This window comes from Glycine soja, chromosome 2 (genome assembly GCF_004193775.1).
Source record: "Glycine soja cultivar W05 chromosome 2, ASM419377v2, whole genome shotgun sequence".
Taxonomy (NCBI): domain Eukaryota; kingdom Viridiplantae; phylum Streptophyta; class Magnoliopsida; order Fabales; family Fabaceae; genus Glycine; species Glycine soja.
Window position 1 is genome coordinate 44,259,805 of NC_041003.1, and position 21,615 is coordinate 44,281,419.

The 21,615-nt window shown below is 32.8% G+C and overlaps 3 protein-coding genes across 3 annotated transcripts; 2 read left to right on the forward strand and 1 right to left on the reverse strand.

The window, feature by feature from the left end:
• The first annotated feature begins 47 nt into the window (after positions 1 to 47).
• On the forward strand, positions 48 to 7,302 carry LOC114397052 (protein TIC110, chloroplastic-like). The gene is made up of 15 exons (XM_028359185.1): positions 48 to 648; positions 744 to 803; positions 954 to 1,077; positions 1,204 to 1,272; positions 1,394 to 1,492; positions 1,775 to 1,841; positions 2,182 to 2,246; positions 2,378 to 2,472; positions 2,631 to 2,758; positions 2,879 to 2,979; positions 3,737 to 3,953; positions 4,171 to 4,325; positions 5,026 to 5,151; positions 5,238 to 6,206; positions 6,828 to 7,302. The coding sequence occupies exons 1-15, from the start codon at positions 179 to 181 to the stop codon at positions 7,068 to 7,070; spliced, it is 2,988 nt and encodes a 995-aa protein (XP_028214986.1). The 5' UTR covers positions 48 to 178; the 3' UTR covers positions 7,071 to 7,302.
• A 6,418-nt stretch (positions 7,303 to 13,720) lies between these two features.
• LOC114397058 (cationic peroxidase 1-like) lies at positions 13,721 to 16,847 on the forward strand. The gene is made up of 4 exons (XM_028359189.1): positions 13,721 to 13,966; positions 15,015 to 15,206; positions 15,807 to 15,972; positions 16,205 to 16,847. The coding sequence occupies exons 1-4, from the start codon at positions 13,751 to 13,753 to the stop codon at positions 16,591 to 16,593; spliced, it is 963 nt and encodes a 320-aa protein (XP_028214990.1). The 5' UTR covers positions 13,721 to 13,750; the 3' UTR covers positions 16,594 to 16,847.
• Positions 16,848 to 18,482: 1,635 nt separating this feature from the next.
• On the reverse strand, positions 18,483 to 21,615 carry LOC114397067 (peroxidase P7-like). Its single transcript, XM_028359195.1, has 3 exons — positions 21,294 to 21,615; positions 19,833 to 20,027; positions 18,483 to 19,429 (listed from the first exon to the last, which is right to left on the reverse strand). The coding sequence occupies exons 1-3, from the start codon at positions 21,510 to 21,512 to the stop codon at positions 18,851 to 18,853; spliced, it is 993 nt and encodes a 330-aa protein (XP_028214996.1). The 5' UTR covers positions 21,513 to 21,615; the 3' UTR covers positions 18,483 to 18,850.

A 21,615-nucleotide genomic window follows, 5' to 3' on the forward strand; every position in this document is an offset into this window, starting at 1 on the left:
ACCCACGTGTACCATTTAGCATTAACCCAACCCAACCCAACGCAAGAACAACGACGTTATCTACAATCTACAAAGAGGCTCTATCATCTTCTTCCTCTTTAGTTTTTTCGTTAAACCCTATAATAACAACCACTCCACTCTTCTCTACTCTCCGCAACCTTACGACGTCGTCTCAACCATGAACCCTTCCACACTCACCCCTTCCCACACCCACCGTCCTCTCCTCCTACCCTCTCCCTTCCACACCAGACGGCGTCGTTTTAAAGTCTCCCTCCCTCGCTGTTCCTCCTCCTCCGCCGCCTCCTCCCCCCCTCCTCCGCCACCTCCGCCGCCGCAGCGACCGCCCAAGGACCTCAAGGGAATCGATGTCCTCGTCGACAAGCTCTCGCCGCCGGCCAGGCTCGCCACCTCCGCCGTCATCGTCGCCGGCGCCGCGGCGGCCGGATACGGCCTCGGCTCCCGCTTCGGCGGAAGCCGCTACGCTGCGCTCGGTGGAGCTGTCGCCCTCGGCGCGGCCGGCGGTGCTGCGGCGTACGCTCTGAACGCGGCTGCTCCGCAAGTCGCCGCCGTGAATTTGCACAACTACGTCGCCGCGTTCGACGACCCTTCGAAGCTGAAGAAGGAAGAGATTGAGGCCATTGCGTCCAAGTTAGTTTTTAGTTTCAATTTCTAATAATAATAACTGTTCATTTTTTTTTCTTCGTTAATTTGAGTGTTTGGTTTTGAAATGGTTAATTTTTCAGGTATGGTGTGAGCAAGCAAGATGAGGCATTCAAAACTGAGATTTGTCATATATATTCCGAGTGAGTGACAAATTATTATTATTGTTGTTGTTGTACTGGTAACGAGTTATTATTTGTTACTTGCATTTGTGTAGTGATAATGTGTTATGATGATTTGGCTGTTTAATTTTATAATTGAAAGATTGATTTGTGGTATAACGTGTTGTTCAGGTTTGTATCTTCTGTGCTTCCTCCTGGTGGTGAGGAACTTAAAGGTGATGAGGTTGATAGGATTGTCAGCTTCAAAAATTCTTTGGGAATTGATGACCCGGATGCTGCTGCTATGCACATGGAGGTATTTTTTGTGTTTGTTGTGTATATATATACACCTGATTACCAGAGTAGATCGAGTGTGTATGTTTATTATGAGGAGTGAAAGCAGTTCCGTGTCTTACTGGTTTGGTGCTTGTTGACTCCCTAGATTGGGAGGAAATTTTTCAGGCAAAGGTTGGAAGTTGGGGATCGTGATGCTGATGTTGAGCAACGTCGGGTAAGTTTGTTGTGTTGTGATGTTATCTTAACTGATTGGTTGCAAATTTGCAATAGCATCATGGGTTTTAGATGAATAATGGATACTTGGAGCTTGACCATTGTTAGAGTCTCCAGTGCAGGCATTTCAAAAGTTGATATATGTGTCAAATCTTGTATTTGGAGATGCATCGTCTTTCCTTCTACCTTGGAAGCGTGTATTCAAGGTCACCGATTCCCAGGTATTTATTTCTTATTGGTTAACTGGTATGCCTAGCTTGTGCAACGTGATATTAATATGCAATTAGGATGAGAGATTTGGAGCATAGGTTTATGACTATTTATAGGCATTTGCTCAAAAAGGGAAGACCTAATTTGCTGCACAAAATGCATTTTGCCATGTTTGTGATCAGTGACATGCTGGCAGCATTTCTTAATAATTCTTATATGTTCTCATTGTCATTTCTTATCTTAGTGTTTTTGTTATTTTTCATTTGACTAGTTAACTATAATCTATTTACCAGATTGAAGTAGCTGTACGTGACAATGCGCAGCGATTGTTTGCTTCCAAGCTGAAATCAGTTGGCAGAGGTAATTGTGTAGTCAGTAATTCCTCTTGGTCCTTGTTTGCTCTTACTGTAACAAAGTTGATCAACTAACTCACATTTACTCCTCGAGAAGTTGTCATAACTTCATACTAGTATATTACTGGAGAAATGATTGGAAATGATAATCTTGTTTTGTAATTGTGCATGCATTTCTTATTAAATAAAGCCTTTAAATTTTGCTTGTACTCATCTAGTATGCTGGATTTTGTTCTGTAATTCTCTAGAATTACTATCATCCAAACTAACAAATTCTTTCTATAGCAATTTTTAGAAGTTTTAAATCAGGTTTATTTCCTAAGTGTTAACCAATGATTTCTTGCCAGATATTGATGCAGAAAAACTTGTTGCACTAAGAAAAGAACAACAATTATGTCGCCTTTCTGATGAGGTTCATTTTCATTATTTCTTCTTTCATAACTTTCAACTTCTCTGGGTTAAATCCCTGTCTTTGTCTTGCCATCAAATAGTTCCTTGGTATAGTATAATCTTTTTATTAATTAAAGGAAATTTTCATTGAAGCTTGCTGAGAACTTGTTTAGAGATCACACAAGGAAATTGGTTGAGGAAAATATTTCAGAGGCAAATAGAATACTTAAATCTCGCACCAAAGCAGTGTAAGATTCATGGTTTTTCTAAGTATTCTTTTTTTTTAAGTATTAAATTTTGAATTCTGGGCATGTTTTTCTTGCCATTTGTTTCATTAGTGTTACTATTCATTTCTTAATTTTTACAAAAATAGAATTTGCCATATCTGATCATCTGTAAGTTTCAGTCCTGGAGCTACGCAGGCAATTGCAGAGCTGGATAAGGTATTGGCATTTAATAATTTACTCATCTCATTTAAGAATCATCCAGATGTGGATTGCTTTGCTCGTGGTGTTGGTCCAATTTCTTTAGTGGGTAAGTGTCTGTGACTAGGTGTGTGTGTGTGTGTGTGTGTGTGTGTGTGTGTGTATAACATGTTCTTTTCTCTTTTTAATCTTAATTCTTGAAGTTTACCACAATTCATTTTTGGCATAGGTGGAGAGTATGATGGTGACAGAAAAATAGAGGACTTGAAACTCCTTTACAGGGCATATGTTTCAGATGCTTTGTCTGGTGGGCGCATGGAAGATGATAAGGTAAATAACCAAGACAATTGGATATGAACTGTGAACTTCTTAAGATGTGTTTTCTCAATATTCTAATATATTTTGAAGTTGAGTTTGGGTTAGTGTTTTCCAGATGTATGTAGTGATTGAATAGTATATTTTCTAAAAAAATTGGAGTATTCAGCAGCTATTTATATCATATTGGAGTATTCACTTCCCATGGGTATAATAGAGATTGAAACCTAGCAGTTTAGCCTTAGTTATTCTTTATTGTCTCTTATGTTTTATCTTTCTTTTTGATGTAGTACCAATTGCCAAATCATGATTGAACAGGCTGTTCAGTGCATGCTACCATATCCATATTGCTCTTATTCTTATTTTTAATATTTCAGTTAGGGCAGTATATTATTTTCAGTACAAGGGTATTTGTTTACTGTATCAAGCCTAATGAATTTTCACTTATTGAAGCATTTTTTAGTGTTATAAAACAATGTCCTGTCTCCTTGCTTAACACTAACAACTTAAAGCTTTTAGGTCAGGTGATTTGTTGACTGTTAAGATGTACTAGCATACGATTCCCCTTTGAATATAGTTGCATATGTTCTCTAATCTTCCTTTAATGAGTCAACATTCAGATAAGCAAAGACACAACAGTGTCTCGAAAACCATGATATCCATTACTAAAGAGTTCTTATTGATATAAGATATGAAACTTGATCTGTCAAAACACTTATTTTTTAATATAAAATAAAAAATATATTTTAAATATATTTATTATTCGTTGCAGCTTGCTGCACTAAATCAGTTACGAAATATATTCGGACTGGGTAAACGTGAAGCCGAGGCCATTTCACTTGATGTTACGTCGAAGGTATATCGCAAACGACTTGCACAGGCTGCTGCAGATGGTGAGTTAGAAATGGCAGATAGCAAAGCAGCCTTCCTTCAAAATCTATGTGATGAACTTCATTTTGATCCACAAAAGGCCAGTGAACTTCATGAAGGTAAAACTCGTCATGTTTTACAGTTAGTTGGAAGTTGACTATATTTGAGGCCTTTATTATTGAACACTTTATGTGCTGTCGGTTTTTATTTATGTGCAATTCTTAAATCTTAAGGTTGTAAAATGTAAACTTGTAAAACCCTTTCTACATGATGTGACTTTTTTTTATATATATATTTAGTTATAACACAATCTAATGATAGTTTATTATTTTTAAGAAATTTATCGGCAAAAGCTTCAGAGATGTGTAGCTGATGGGGAGCTCAATGAGGAGGATGTTGCTGCTTTGTTGAGGATGCGTGTAATGCTCTGCATACCGCAACAGATTGTTGAAGCAGCTCATTCAGATATCTGTGGCAGTTTGTTTGAAAAGGTAGTCAACGTTACTTTTTCCTATCTAATTGTTTGGTCCTTCATAAGTGTCAAATTAGTGAAATTACATATTTCTTGCTATGCAGAAGTGCGGTCCATCCATGCACTGTAACAAACTGATAATGATAATATGAATACATGGATGAACACTAAAATTGCTTTACATATGAATATGGGTTCAAGATGATTATGGAACTATGGTTATCAAACTCATTCTACTTTCTATTTGAATATTGGTAGCATGAGAAGTTACAGCTGTCACATTTTAATGTGTTGATAAACCTGATAATGCTTTCATTTACTGGTAGTGTGGAGATGGAGACCATGAATCTACTGCATTTTTTTTTATCTTACAGGAAAGATACACTGTTGTACTCTGTACTCTGCATGCTAGGTTTTGTCTAGAATTTCTAAAATGTGTATCTATTGGAATTGTTACTTTCAACTGCTTGTAATTTATTTGGGCTTTGTCTTTTCAATTTGTAGACCTGTATCTACTTGCTATAAAATCTGTTTATTGGTTTGATTATCTTATATCAAAGTTGTACAAGTCTAGATTCTATAGTGCTTAGTTGATGACAGCGATATGTGAAGAAATGGGTCTGTTTTATTTTGATATATCATGAGTCTTGTTTCAATCTCCATCAAAGATGTTCAAAATTTTGTTGAGTTATTACTAATTCATGTTTCTCCTTTTATAGGTTGTCAAGGAGGCAATTGCATCAGGGGTTGATGGATATGATGCTGAAATCCAGAAATCAGTAAGAAAAGCAGCACATGGCCTGCGACTTACTAGGGAGGTTGCTATGTCTATTGCAAGCAAGGCGGTGAGTATCAAGTTATCAGAAACTCAATGGTGATTTATAAAGATTTGAATAGGTTTAAATTTCACTGAGGTTTTTTGGAATTATAGGTAAGGAAGATTTTTATTAATTACATAAAACGTGCCCGGGCAGCTGGAAATCGTACCGAGTCTGCAAAAGAACTGAAGAAGATGATAGCCTTCAACACCTTAGTTGTAACTAATTTGGTGGAGGACATTAAAGGGGAGTCAACTGATATTTCCTCTGAAGAACCTGTGAAAGAGGACATTACACAAACTGACGATGAAGAATGGGAATCACTTCAGACACTCAAGAAAATAAGACCAAATAAAGAACTTACGGAAAAGTTGGGAAAACCTGGTCAGACAGAAATTACTCTGAAAGATGATCTTCCTGAAAGGGATAGGACTGATCTTTACAAGACATACTTACTTTATTGTCTAACTGGTGAAGTGACAAGGGTTCCATTTGGTGCTCAGATCACTACTAAGAAGGATGATTCTGAGTATCTTCTTCTAAATCAGCTTGGTGGGATCCTGGGATTGAGTAGTCAAGAAATAGTGGAAGTGCACAGGGGTCTAGCTGAGCAGGCTTTTAGGCAACAGGCTGAGGTAATTTTAGCCGATGGACAGTTGACAAAGGCCAGGGTGGAGCAGCTTAATAACCTCCAGAAACAAGTAGGCTTACCTCAAGAATATGCTCAGAAAATAATCAAGAGTATAACCACTACAAAAATGGCAGCTGCCATTGAAACTGCTGTAACTCAAGGGAGGCTCAATATGAAGCAGATAAGGGAACTTAAGGAAGCTGATGTTGATTTAGACAGTATGGTATCTGAGAACTTGAGAGAGACCCTCTTCAAAAAAACTGTTGATGACATTTTCTCATCCGGTACTGGAGAGTTTGACACTGAGGAAGTATATGAAAAAATCCCGTCAGATCTCAACATTAACAAAGAGAAGGCACGAGGTGTTGTTCATGAGCTTGCAAAGGGTAGACTATCCAACTCTCTGGTTCAGGCTGTCTCTCTACTAAGACAGAGAAATCAGCAGGGAGTGGTAAGTAATATTCAAAGCTTCATGTTCACTTAGTACTAGTTTGGATTTATGCTGGATTATCTAAAATTACACTCAAATACTAGATCACGTGAAGTAAATGTTCATAAATTTTTTGTTTCACTTTAAGAAATTGATTCTGAGTTGAAGCAATTTTAGGTAACTTTTTCTGTTGAATAAAAAAGGTTTATGTTAAGTTTTATTATTAACTTGCTTTCATTAAAAAAAAACCTCCAAACATAAATCTTTTCACTTCAAAATCAATTATGCAAAATCTACTTCATTCATAATCAATTTTGCAAATGTTTGTCCCAACACACTTAGTGCGTGTTTGTACAAGCATTGGCAAATTGATTTTAGTTAAATTGATTTGAAAGTGATGTGATTTATGTTTAAGTACAACATTTTGGATCCATCGTAAAAATTACTCAAAGGTCCTTTAACTTAGAGTCAATTTTGGACTTAGAATCAATTCTGAATTCTTCTTTAACAGGAAACCAAACACGAAAATTTATCAAAAAGCCATTCTCCAATGTGAAACAAAACTTGCACTTATTCAAACAGCTTTTTTACGTTTGTTTGTCATGGATAATCATGTGTGATTGCTTCTTTTCTTTTGTGCAGGTTTCTTCACTCAATGACTTGCTGGCATGTGACAAAGCAGTACCCTCACAGCCAGTTTCATGGGAAGTGCCAGAGGAGCTTTCTGATCTATATACCATATACTTGAAGAGTAATCCAACTCCTGAGAATTTGTCTCGTTTGCAATATCTGTTGGGTATAAATGATTCCACAGCTGCTGCTCTTAAGGAGATTGGAGATAGATTACTCAATACTACTGCGGAGGAAGAGAAGTTTGTATTCTAGTCTTGTGATAAAATGTTTGGCATTTTAGGCACACTAGAGAGGCTGCAAGTCCCCTTAATTTTGCCATTTTTTATTTTCCATTTTGTTTAACGGTAGCAGAAAAAGAATATCACGATGTATAAACTTTGGAATAGAGATGAGTGCAGTGCTGAAATCTTAGATAATATTTTGTTTGAGACAGTTGAATTAATCAATTGCTATTTTTTATGAATGAAAATAAGTTTTCATAATCGTGGACAAGTTTTATCACTGAGCTTGTGAATATTGTGTTTGTTTTTACATTTAAAATTTAAATCTCAGTTTTAACACAAATCCAACATTTATTGGACCTTTTAAGTTGGAAAGTTAGATCGTGAAAATGTACATTTATTTATTTTATAAAATTAGAATATTTAATTTCTTCACCCTCTTGTCTTGAAAGCGTACGTTCATGCAAATTCTTTTTCTTCATTCAAAATTTTCATATATTTATTAGATAGATCAACATCAGTATTTTTACTGTGTCTATATATTTATTAGATAGATCAACACCAGCATTTATTGATCTGACATAAGTATTGCAACAAATGAACAAGAAAAGGGATTAATTTGGCCTAATTTGTGCCGTGAGTGTCCAAATGGTATAGAATCCACCAACCGAATGATTATCACCCCACCACTTGATACCAGAAGCTTTGGTAATTTAGCTGTTTAAGCTAGCATTGCATAAAGTGATAACAAATGTAGACCTTAGGATTGGATTTTGACTAGATGAAGAAAACCTTACAAATCATGAGGTTTGCACCACCCATTTTTTAATATTTATTTATTTGACTTAAGTTTAAAATTGTCATGAAATCACTTCAAAAAACCACGGGCACTCGAGCTTAATGGAATTGGAAGGAACACTTTTGATTATTCTTGAAATAAATAGTAAGTGTAAATATTACATTATTGACTAAGACAAACTAAATATATGGGAAGATGAAAATGTTAAGAGAAGTTAAATTAATTTAGAATTTAATGGTTATGCACTTAGGTGTAAAACAATTTTATTTGTCATCCAATAATAAATTATTGTTTGAATTATTTTAAGATAATTATTTTAAAAGTCAACAAACTTTTCATATATGAGAAGTTGTAATTGAATAATTGTGTAAAACTTTTTAATTGCCAGTGTATAATCCTTTTTACATAATTTTGGCAGTAAAAGAAGAAATTTAAATTATTAGTTTATATACTCAATCATAAAAGTTAACTCATAGAGTGAGAGTTATCCTTTACTTATATACTATATCTTATCTCTAGATAATGTGAGACTTGAGTTTTTTCCAATACTTTTATGTCTAACATTTTTGGATTTAGTGCAAGGATAACATGATGGATGACCCATTAAATGGATCTAGGATACCATCTAAAAATGAAGCATGGAAGAAGAATTGATTGGTGAACTTCATTGTTTATTCATTGATTTGCTAAGTATATATAGATTGATTTACAAGATTTAAAAAGCTAAAAACTAATCGATATCTATAAAGAATTTACAAAATTCAAAAACTAACAATGATCTTAAAAATTAACAGATCTAGAAAATTCAAAAACTAACATTAATCTTAAAAACTAACAGACTTGTAGAATTCAAAAACTAACAAGTTTATCTATAACTTTAAAATTAAAATAACAAATATGCAAATCTAAATCTAAAAATTGCTAACAATTCAAATTTAACACTTGAACTCCTTAATATGCGTCCAACACTCCCCCTCAAGTTGGAGTTGTGATTGAAATGTCAAGAACGCCCAACTTGCTAAGAAATTGTTAATAAGCATCACCTCCAAGTGGTTTGATAAAAATATCTGTTAATTGGTCACAAGAACAAAGATAGGAAAGAGTAATAAGGCCTGATTGAATTTTTTTACAAATAAAATGACAATTAATTGCAATGTGTTTAGTGCGTTCATGAAGCACTGAATTTTAGATCAAAAGAGCTTCATATATACTTCTTCATTGAGATCACCTTGGAGAAAACATTGTTGACACCAAGTTGGTGCATTGACCAATTTTTAATGGCAACAATGGAGAGAAGGTAAACATTGACCAAATTTTCTACAAGTGCAAAAGTATCATAATAATCTATACCTTCAATTTGAATATAGCCTTGTGCGACTAAAGGAGATTTATATCTCTCAATAGAATCATCGGCTTGATATTTGATATTGTAGACTCGTTTACAACCAATTGGAGATTTTCCTTCAAGGAGGGAGCACAAAGATCAAGTGTTGTTTGATTCAAGGATCTGGATTTCCTTAGCCATGGCATCATGCCATTCAATTGATTTCATGGCTTGATAAAATGATTTTAGTTCTTGGTTTTCAATGACATTGGTGAGAAAGACTCGTAAGAGACACTTAGATTTATTAGGCAAAAGTGGTTTCCAATGGAAAATTTGTTGAGGATGAAACATGATTACAAATGAAATTCTTGAGATTACTTTTGGACAATTAGATGTAAAAATTGTGTCTAGAGGTGAACTATGATTGGGTGGCACATCTACTATAGTACATGGAGCATTGACTAAAGTGTTATGTTGCAGATCACATGTGGGAATGGTCACACTTGTGCCACTTGAATTATCATTCAAATCAAGTGAAATCTGATTATTGACAAGATTAATATTGTTAAAAGGTTCATCATCATTGATTGGGTTATTTCAATTGATAGATTTTAAGAGCATTTGATTGAGAAAAATGATCATTTAAATCTGTCTAGATTTGTGTTGTAGTTTCAATGTAAAAAATATTTGGACGAATCTCAATTGTCAAGTGAGAATTTCTTCTTTCTGCTTCAGAGTTGGGAGGGACCCATCAACAAATCCAAGTTTTTTTTTTCTGCACGGAGTGCCATTGTGACAACATGACTCCATAAACCATAATTGTCTCTTGTCAACAAGAAAGTAACAAGAATAGTTGAAGGATTATTTGAGTGATGAATTGTATAGGAATCTATATCTATGGGTGTGATTGAATTGGGAGAAAGGGATGCAGAAGCCATGGTGGAAAAACCTAGGCTCAGTCACCATGTTATCCACGCACCAAGCCAAAAGTGTTGAGCGTAAATGAGTATATTAAAAAAAGTCCAAGTTTCACATTGGTTAGAGATAAAATCGATATAAAATATATAAGTGGGAGATAACCCTCACTCTATAAACTAGTTTTTAGAATTAAATTAGATCCAAATCTACATATCTAACCATAATTAAGAATCGTATATGCATAAATTCGCTGCACATTATTATTGTTGTTGTATCATCAACTGATTTTCCTTCACATGGCCAGTGAAACTAACAGTTCAGATAAAAAATAATAAATATATTAGTCAAACTTATCTTGTAGAAACCTTATCCAAAGTTAACAACACATTTGTTTTTTCTTCCTTTGATTGATTTTTGGTTTGTTTGAAATATTCATAGGAACTTGAAACTCCTGTGTAGTTTCAAACATGGATCTTAAAAACGTTAGTGGGGTGTTGGCGTAATGGAATAAAGAGTACTGGAGTAGGTATTCTTGCATATGGGCAAATTAATTCTAATGAAAATTCATAGCCTAATGAATGTAGCATAAATATTTTCAGCAGTACAGCATATATAGGGGAAGGTAACTAATTAACTATCCAAAAGAGAGTCAAAGAATAGATGGTTGGCTTCACTCTAATTAATTAGCTTTATAACGACATATCTCAATGAATTTAAAATGTGTTCATGCTGCTAACCCCGATTAAGTACTATTATTATGTATTTTTTTCAAAGCTCTCTGATTAAGTACTAATTGGTTACAATTATCCCCAACTCTTGGTTTATAATTGACTTGTGCACCCAGCACACTTTTGACCTGCTTAGTTAGAATTCTTCACTTACTCTCACAAACCATATTTAAATATATGCCGTTTACTTTTGGGAATTATTATTATTATTATCATTTTTGAAACAGAGACAATAGACACTAAGAAGTCATTTTGAGTTGAAATTAACACTTGGGGATGTTAATAGGTTCGGCGGGTTTGCAGAACTTGGTTTCCAAGTTTCTCAAATAATTTTGTTGACTAGTTTGGTTCCTTTTATCGCGTGTTCACACTCAAAACTACCCATTTAGTGGAAAATTCTTTTATTAACTAGTAAATAAATATAATCCCGTTTATTTATAATTTTATATAAAATATTAATCAAATGTATTTTGAAATTTAAGCTTGGCCCACTTTATGTTCTTAGCCCTTAGGGGGACAATTATTAGGTGATAAAATGTTGTAAAATTCTTTAATTAAATGTGGATATTGAACAAGAAAAAACAATAGTGACGTACTGCACATCTTTTTTTTTTTTTTTCATTTTAGACTTCCAAATTCTTGTATATATTGTTTAATTTATAATATATCTTCTCTATTTTGAATATTAAAATCACATAGACTTGGGAATTTCGATGGCGAAGTCCACATCTGAGTAATAACTCTCAAGTCCTTCAAAATAAAATTACTTTATATCCTAGCTACTTTGATTAGTAAACGAAATGCTTTTGATCGATCATTGTACAATTTCAATTCTCTAAATTTCAACTGCACTACTATTTGGGTCTTTCAGGTAAATTTGCGATGTTGATCCCTCAGGTCCCATCAACTGGGTCTCTTGATACTATAATTGTGTAATTTGAGTATATCGTAAATATATTTTTGTTAATATATATGAAATAATATATATTTAATGACTAAAATTGTACAATTGTAATATCTAAAAATTCAATGGACACAAATTAGAACTTGTGGGCTGAAATTTACATTTGTGATACTTGAAACATTTTATTGAAATAATTAAAATAAAAAAATCAAAATTACACCATTACGATGCCTAAAAGATAGAAGGTATAATTAATCAAGCCTAAATGAAAACATAACTCAATTTATTAAACATCAGCGCTACTCGTAGCATTTTAATAAATCAGTTGTATAACTTAAATTCGTCTAATAATATACCTGTGTTTGAATTCATATGGTCCATGATAAATCAGCCAAACTACTAAATTGCATTGACTTAATGGTGGAGGGTTTAAATAACTTGCATGATGTTTTAGATTTAAACTTTGTTATTTAACTTGTTGTTTTCCACAAAATATGTTCGATCTGGGTGTGGTAAGGTGAACCATTTAATCAAGAACAATATTATTATGAGAAGTATTAATAAGACATTTTCTTTTATATATATGATTGAGTGAATTTCATGTACCCACGCCTCACTAATAAATTTTAGTGAAATTCTCATAAAAATTATATATTATTGTAGTATTAAACAATTTATTGAAAGAGATATAAACAATATAGAATAAATTATACTGACTGATGTTTCATCGATCCAATTCCCTCCATCCTCCGTACTTTCTTACTCTTATACTAACACATCTTAATTATTTGAAATACTTTACACTTACATTTCTTATATATTACACTGTCTATTTTCTCAGTAGGAGAGGCTATTGTAAACTTTTAAAAAACAAGAAGTTTAGTGCAATCTTAATAAACTTTATGATGAATTGCATAAAAAAAAAAACTTCATGAAGGATGTCTAAGTATATTATTTCTAGAATTAATACATGTCTTAACTTTGATGTTAAGGTAGAAAACTGCAAACGTAAAATGACTGAATTAAATATATAATGAAAGTAATAGAACCTAAACCTAATCCAGCATTTAGCCATAAAAGTCCAATCTTAAGACTATGGAGGAAAAAGGGAAAGAATATTTGACTGCAGATAAACTTTGGTAGCATTATAACTACTCTGCGTTGACGAAGATTAGGCAATAGTCCAAGCGTGCTGGACCCAACTAGCTTCATGAGATACCGGACTTCCAAAATTGTATGTCAATCACGGAACCAAATCTAGTAGTAATAGTAAATAGTAAAATATAACTAGCTAGTATGATGATGTTTCAGCGATCTACTCTCAGATATGCTTCGCCTTCGGTGTATTATTAATGATGTTTTTCTCATAATATTGTTTTTTTTATTACATTATATATAAAGAAGTTAAAATATATCATACTTTGATCGATTAATTCTATTTTAATGTCTTTTTTTATACATCAGAAAATAAATTCTATTTTAATATGAACACGTGTAAGATATATATTGCCTTTTCCCTGTCTGTGTGACTGTCGTTGAAGTTACTAGCCGTTAATTAGTTTTAATATGTACACTTTGATTATTACTTTGAAACATTAATTTATTTATTTTTTGAAAATCTAATAATATAAGAGTTTGAATTTCTTTCTTGTTCTAAACTCTTCAAGTTGACAACATGGGCCCTCAAAACTAATTATTTTTTATGTTCTGATATATATCACCTAGCATGTTAGGAATTCTATAGAAAAATGACTTACCTAATAAGAAATAAGACACACAACACATGCAGTAACACACATCACATATATAGTGAGAGTCATCACATGAATTTTACTTTTTTTGGAAGGCAACACATGAATTTTACTTAATAGAATACAGTAGAAAAATGCTAAAATTAAAGTAGCTAATTAGAAGTCATCATAACCATAGACAAATTGCTCCATATAGGGTCCAAAATGGAGTGCTCGCACCACACTATAAATAAAGCTTGAGGAGCGGTGTATACTTCACAAGTTCAAAGACACACCATTATTAAACAATGGCCTTTCACTCCCATGGTCACATATTTTCTTTCTCCTCCATTTTGTTTTGCATGTTTGCCATGGCATCTTCTCAGCTAACTTCAAATTGCTATGAATCAACATGCCCTCAAGCTCTCTCTATCATCAAAACGGCGGTGATTGGTGCGGTTGCGAAAGAGCACCGCATGGGAGCCTCCTTGCTCCGTCTTCATTTCCATGACTGCTTTGTCAATGCACGTTTTCTTTTAACATATCCTAGCTTCACCTTTCTCACTGTCAATTAATCTCATGCATATATGTGATTAAATTTCGAACAATAATATATATTGGCATCATCAGCATTCATTTAGGCTCCTTTCCAAAATGTAATTAGTTTTAGAGAAGCCCTAAAGTAGTCGTGTTTAAAGTGAGGGATTTGTTTTAGAAAGAAAAATTAGACATGTGTCAATCTTTAATGAGAAAATCATGAAAATATATTTTAATTATTTGATTTATTTTGCACATGCATGTTTATATTTTTTCTAGTCTAGTATCTCATATATATTTTTTTATCCAAATTAATCATATTCAAGTCGAATAAAATCATTATTTGATTAAATCGAAATAACTTCACACATCACATGATTCATGTGTTTGGTGTGACGTATATATTGAATATAAATAATTGATTTTCCCACTTCCCATGTTGGGATTGTTTAAAATTCTACAAGTTTTATAAAAGTTTTGGTAAACCTTTATACAAAATTACCGTTTTTATTCTTTTATACTAGCCATTTTTGTTATAAGTTTTTTCCCCCATTAATTATACATACACTGTTTTTCTTCTTATGCGTGTGTACGTGTAAGTACTCTACATGCATCATGCGTGATTCTTGTTTTCGGGTCTAACCTAACAAGCATGCATCCAGTCCTTGATAGGTATGAGTGTGAATTTTAAATTTAAACTGCTTTTTGTGAGTGGAAGAAAACAAAAATTGTTTGGCGTAGTAGTTGAAAGTTAATTGAATTTAATTATAGCACGCATGAAAAGAAAAGTTGACATGCACGTTCAGTTTAACCAAATAAGATTCGCATACCTTCCTAGCTACATTGTTTTGTCAAATTATAACTTAAGATTTTAGATTAGTTAAAAATATTTCTTTACATCTTCGAGTTCTCTTGAAAATATAGCTAATTAAGCGTTATTTAATGCGGATTAGAAGCAAGAGACATATTAAATTAACTGCATTTTTAACTTTTTGGATATTAGTAATTAATTTGTTACGGGATACAAACTTGTAGGGATGTGATGCATCTGTTCTGTTGGATGACACTTCAACCTTTACTGGAGAGAAGTCAGCGGCTGCAAATGTGAATTCTCTGAGAGGTTTTGAAGTAATCGATGACATCAAAACTAAAGTGGAGGCTGCTTGTCCCGGAGTTGTTTCTTGTGCAGATATTCTAGCTATTGCTGCCCGTGATTCCGTTGTTACAGTAAGTTTATTAATTACAATGAACAAATAAAATCCAAAATGATAAACAAGATAATATATATATATATACTTGGCTTATTACACTATTATTATAGAACATGCCTCATTATAAAGTTTGATTAAGTTTCACTTACTCATATTATAAATCAATGTACAAGAATGGTTTTAGAGTTCCAACTTGAAAAATTTCACAACACTATTTTTTTTATATCTCTTCATCTCATTATCTAACATTTTTTTTTTCTCTTCTCGTCCTATTTATTTCCCTTATTGTAGAAAATGTTGTGAGAATTTTGGTAAGTAAAAATAGTCCTATTACACATGATTTTTATTTAACACTTTCATTTAAACAAGACATATTTGAGATTGAAGAGTATATGATGCTCGATCAGATTCTAATAATTATTTCAACTATTATTTAAAAAAGACGAGGATAACAACAAGGACGACAGCACTTTAGACCACAAGGTTATAAAAGTTTTAAAAATACTAGCTACATCATAAACTAATTACTCCAAGAGCTTAAAATAATAGTAGGTAAAATTACATAAAACAGTGTTATATCTAACAATTGACTGGTATTTTGGTCTTTGTATCTCAGTTGGGAGGTCCATCATGGAATGTTGGGTTAGGCAGAAGAGATTCAACCACGGCAAGTAAAGATGCTGCCACTACGGATATCCCATCTCCACTAATGGATCTCAGTGCCCTTATATCTTCTTTTTCAAATAAGGGCTTCAACACCAAGGAAATGGTAGCTCTCTCAGGTAAATTACTCACTAACTTTGACTTTAATTGATTAATTAATGACATTAATATAAGTAAGATTATGTGAACAATATTATCACACATATGAATCTTTATCAGTTAAGTGAGTCTAATTCAGTTGGTTAAATAGAGCGTGTGAGTTATTATAAATTTTCAGGTAATGTTTTGATTGTTAGAAGATAAAAAAAATATAAATCTTATATCATTTTTTTTTCATGTATAAATAAATAGGAGCTCATACAACAGGGCAAGCCAGGTGTCAGCTATTCAGAGGCAGGGTTTACAATGAAAGCAGCATTGAGTCAAACTTTGCAACATCACTGAAGTCTAACTGTCCAAGCACTGGCGGAGACAGCAACCTTTCCCCACTTGATGTCACCACAAATGTTGTATTTGACAATGCTTATTTCAAGAACCTCATCAACAAAAAGGGGCTTCTACATTCTGATCAGCAGTTATTTAATAGTGGTGGTTCTACAGATTCTCAGGTCACTGCCTATAGCAACGACCCTTCAGCTTTCTATGCAGACTTTGCTAGTGCCATGATCAAAATGGGAAACCTTAGCCCCTTAACAGGGAAAAGTGGCCAAATTCGTACTAATTGCCACAAGGTTAATTGATTAATTACAGAAATAATATGAGCCAAAGACACGCTCATTCAGTCACAATACGTATGGCCTAGTTTATGTTTAGTGATAATAATCTAAGAATATAATATTGAAGTGTAAGCTTTAGTCCTCTCAAAATAGAGGGGAATAAAGAAAAGTGGTGTATTGAAATTAAAGTCTTGTATCAGTGGATCATCCTTTATCAAGCAGAAAATATCAGCTCCATCTAACTATATGTACTAGTAATCTAGAGTTATTTGTACTAACGTAATGCATTACTTGTGCCTCAAAACTAAATAGTATATACCATAAAAAAACTTTCTCACTCCAACCAGCTAAAAATGTAGAACAGTAAATAATGCTATTCATTTTAATAAATTAGGTTAATTCCGAGTTAATTATAAGATCCTGTTGTTACTGGCAAACTATATATATCAACACATGAAAACAATACCTTTGCCAATGATTTTTTATTTTATTTGTTACTCTCCTATCAATATTTTTTTTAAGGGGATCTTCTTCCAATTAAGTCAGGGGAGTAACTGGTCCATTATAACATATAATACCCTGTCATAATAACCATAATGATTTGATAACTGTTAGAGATGCCTCAGCTTAAATTTTTTGAATTAATGATCCTTAAATAGGTTTTTAGTTGTTTTAACTGAATATATGTTTTTATACACTTCTTTCTACCAAATAACGACCTTAGCATTTAGAAAGACTTATTCATGTACCATGAGATTTCTACTCTCCATATTACATATCTTGCCTAAATTTTATCAAATAATAATATAGTTGAATGTAATTAGTGCCACACATTGATGTTCCGTTGAAAAACAATTGCAACCAATCTCCACCATCAAAGAATTTTGCTCTGTTATAAAAAAACATAGTCAATAAAAAAAAATGCAGACTTCAAAATTGAACCGCAAAGCGTGCAGTTGCATGCAGAGTTGGCTATCATATTTTCCAATTTCAGTGGTATGACTACTTTATAAATGAAGCTTCCTAAGTGCCATGATCAAATTGAGTCTGAAAAGGGAAAAAAAAATCAAAGCCTCGGAAAGAGTAGTCTTATAAGACGTTCCAATTATTGAAAAGTGCAGCAACATGCGTGCTTTGTCCTTTATTGGCAAATGAATATATATTCCTTATGCTTTGTTCATTAAATTTGAACCATTCAGGTATGGCCTTATGAAATTTCTATGAATCAACTAAATCAGCTTCTGAAGGCAAGTTATACATAAATAAGTAATATTTGATGGATGACACGTTTTCTAAAAAAAACAATTGAGGGATAAACTTGGTTAACCATCTTTAGTGAAATATTTTCTCTTAACCATATTGTTTTTATTCACAAATCTCGATATTAACTACTTTATCATGCTTTATAAAGTAATTAATATATATGACGTTTTAATTTTTTAAGTTTTGGGGTTGTTGCCCGATCATCTCATACATAATTCTGCTCTGCGCAAGAAAGTAGGTGAGAAGTGTGCGTGTGTAAAATCTCTGTCAGGAATATATAGTTTTTTTAGATGACTATGTCAAGAAATATAAGAATTCTGTTTTACCCCAATTAAAAAATTAAGAGGGAATTATATAAATATGTATCTTTGTTATGATGGGAGTAGGCAGCAACGTGTTATTACATAGTTTAGAAATATCAAATAAATATAATCCATGTTATGGAAGAAATTGCCTAGTTCGCTGGCCTTTCACACATGCATTTTTTTCTTTCAACTTCTGAATGAAAAAACATTCACATCAGTTAAATTGCATGATAGTTTGTTTTACTCAAACAAATAGGTTTTGATATATGCGTTACAGCTGATAGATAGGTTACATTTTTGTAACCATGCACATGTAAAATTTTAAGTAATATAAACACTTCCATGTAAACCAATAACACTTTTTGATTGTGATTACAACCGAATTACATATACATTTTGATATAAAGACTTCCAAGGCAAGAGCCAATTGGTCTCACAACGAAACAAATGAAAATAATAATAGTAATAGCAACGCATCTCGCGTTTACAGACTTCTTACACTCCACGGTTCATTATTTTGTTTTTATTTAGACCACGTTATTATTCATCGGAGACAATCCTGTTTGAGTAGGGTTGAACCAGAGAGTGTTATTGCCACAATCAATAAACAGTATTTTAAGATAATGTATAGAGATTATAAAAATTGCCAAATTGACACATGACTTTATATATATTAAACAGTTGTTCAATCATAATCCTTATGATATGCAGTGCTAGTAGTTGACTTTTCTGCAATTGTACCTGATCTCTCCCTCATACCCAGTAAGAGGCTTCAAGTTACCCATCTTAATCATGGAGACACCAAAATCTCTAGCAAAAGCATAAGGGTCATAGCTGTATAGCTGCACCAATCTATCACTTTCACCACCATCATCACCACCCTTGAATAGCTCTTGATCAGAATGGAGGAGACCCTTTTTGTGCAACAAAGCCTTGTAGTATGTGTTGTCAAATTGTGAAGGAGAGGAGGCATCCAATGGTGTTAGGTTAGTGTCTCCATCACCGCTTCTTCGAGGGCATGAATCGCGCAAAGTGGCTGCGAAGTTGGGGTCTATGTGGGTTTCATTGAAGATCCTGTCCCTGAAGGTAATGCACTTTGCTAGTCCAATTGTGTGGCCACCAGAGAGGACCACTAGATCCTTGAGGTCAAGGCCATGAGATTGGAAACTAGCAAGAAGCTGTGGGAAGTTGAAGAATGGGGGAGGGAGATTGGCATTTGCCGCATCCTTGCTTGCATATATTGCATCTCTTCTGCCTAGTAACACTTGGTACCAATATTGTGCACCCCCCAACTGTTAATTCACACATACATTATGCAAAATTTATTACAATAGTCTTTGACACTCTTTTTAACACATTCAAGTTGAAATTTACGTATAGTTAGATTTATCATATGAATTTCACGCAATAAAAAGCATATCAAAATAGTGTTAAATAGTGTGTTGAGAGTTTTTTTTTTTTTTTAATTTTAGAATATCAATATGTACAAACAAATACTATTGGTTTGAGACTCTTGTGTGTGGATCCATGTAGTTTCAACTAATCTTTATGTGACATATAATCGATTTTTTCAATTCGACTACATGTCATATATAGAGATTGGATAGAATATCATGGACATGTTGTAGTCTTAGATCATACAATAATTTCTTGCACAAGAAGATTGAATTGATGAATGGTTTGGATGGAACTCACTATAGCTACAGAGTCACGAGCTGCAACAGCTAAGATATCTGCACATGATACTACAGGACGATTGCAAGCTTTGTCAACTGCTACTTTGATTTCATCAACCACCTCAAATCCTCTAATTGAATTAAGATTTGGAAGTGCAGTCTTCTCCCCCAAGAAGGAAGGTGTGTCATCTAGCAGCACTGATCCATCACAGCCCTGTAGTTAATTAGTCCACATTGACATTTCAGATTCATGGTATATTATAAAATACTATAAAAGAAGTGATATGTCATATGTAATGTTATGGGTTCTTAATTAGTTTATCATAGTTGGAAATTTTTGTAATTATGTTCTGACTTGTACCCTACGCATCATGTTACAATATCTCACTTGTTTCATTTTGCTACTTTAAGCATTGAAAATTAATTGTTTGACACAATGATAAAAATATGAAATTAACCTGACTACCTGAGCTAGTCAAGTCTGATATATATATTTTTATATTTATACAGCATATGTCAAGTGATCAGAATTGTTCTCAAGTGAGAATTAATTTTAATTATGTAACTATATATACATTAATTAAGAATAAAATAAAATAAATCATTTTCACGATAATAGTATGATTTTTGGTTGCTTTTATGTTATATTATCTCTCTCTATGACATAAGATTAGTTGATATTAAGTGTCAAAGGTTATAAAATGACATATTTAACTTTATATACAAAATAATTTGATCTATATATCTATCAAAGAATAATATGATATTATACCGATAAGTATGTATATATTAATTAGTTAAATGATTATATATTAGTAGATATCTAATATAATAATACATATTGATTTTCATTTTAAATAATACATAATATATTAAAATAAAATATATAATTTGATGAATGAAATATTAATAAATTATATAAATTTATAAATTTGGCGTATATACTTTACGAGAACTTTAATTAAATTATATGATTAGGTTGATAAAGTTACTTTAATAAAAATTTGTTAAAGGTATCATTTTACAAAATTTAATTAACACCTGGCTAGTATTATGCTTTTTTTTCTACGATACACTTAGTGTAATTTTTGTGTGCATGTGTTTGTGTTTGTATGTCTGGATGAGAGAGATAGAGAGGAGGGGGTTTGTTTTTTTGGGATATAAAAACAAGTGGCTAAGATTAAATCATAGCAATGAATAATGGCATTAAGCATTCTTTTTATTTATTAGAATGAGCTAGCTGATAAATAATTAGTTTGACTAGATGTTAATGACTTAATTTAGGAAACTAGCAAAAATGATACACAACTCTGTTTAGAAAATGTTTGAATAAGCATATTCAAAAATAATTTTAGGAAAATAAAATAAATAAATAAAAGCTTGTTCATAAACTAAAATTAGCTTATGCATAAATTAAAAATCATATTATAAAAAAGCAGTCCTTCAAAAAAAATATATATCATAAACATGTTCAACTTACATTAACAAAGCAGTCATGAAAATGCAAACGCAGCAAGGATGCTCCAATGCGTTTTTCACGAATAATTGCCTGCTTAACAATTGACTTTATGATTGGCAACGCCTGAGGGCAAACTTTGTCATAATAATTAGGAGTGAGCTGAGCAAAGGTAGGGATCATAAATGTTGCCAAAGTGACCATAACAAGCACAAGGAAAGATAATTGGAGATGAGAACCCATTTGTGCGTGTTATGCTTTATGAGGTTTAGAGCTAATTAGATATTGCTTTGTGAGTCAAGCAAAGAGGTATATGTAGGGTTTATATAGGAGGGAATGAAGTACA

Bases quoted from the DNA above. Each gene is read 5' to 3' on its own strand.
- LOC114397052 (XM_028359185.1), top strand. From the start codon at position 179: ATGAACCCTTCCACACTCACCCCTTCCCACACCCACCGTCCTCTCCTC. The intron at 649-743 runs GTTAGTTTTTAG...TTAATTTTTCAG, and splicing joins ATTGAGGCCATTGCGTCCAA to GTATGGTGTGAGCAAGCAAG. The intron at 2,247-2,377 runs GTTCATTTTCAT...TTTTCATTGAAG, and splicing joins TATGTCGCCTTTCTGATGAG to CTTGCTGAGAACTTGTTTAG.
- LOC114397058 (XM_028359189.1), top strand. From the start codon at position 13,751: ATGGCCTTTCACTCCCATGGTCACATATTTTCTTTCTCCTCCATTTTG. The intron at 13,967-15,014 runs GCACGTTTTCTT...ACAAACTTGTAG, and splicing joins TCCATGACTGCTTTGTCAAT to GGATGTGATGCATCTGTTCT. The intron at 15,973-16,204 runs GTAAATTACTCA...ATAAATAAATAG, and splicing joins GGAAATGGTAGCTCTCTCAG to GAGCTCATACAACAGGGCAA.
- LOC114397067 (XM_028359195.1), bottom strand. From the start codon at position 21,512: ATGGGTTCTCATCTCCAATTATCTTTCCTTGTGCTTGTTATGGTCACT. The intron at 20,028-21,293 runs GTAAGTTGAACA...AATTAACTACAG, and splicing joins TTCATGACTGCTTTGTTAAT to GGCTGTGATGGATCAGTGCT. The intron at 19,430-19,832 runs GTGAGTTCCATC...GTGAATTAACAG, and splicing joins CTCGTGACTCTGTAGCTATA to TTGGGGGGTGCACAATATTG.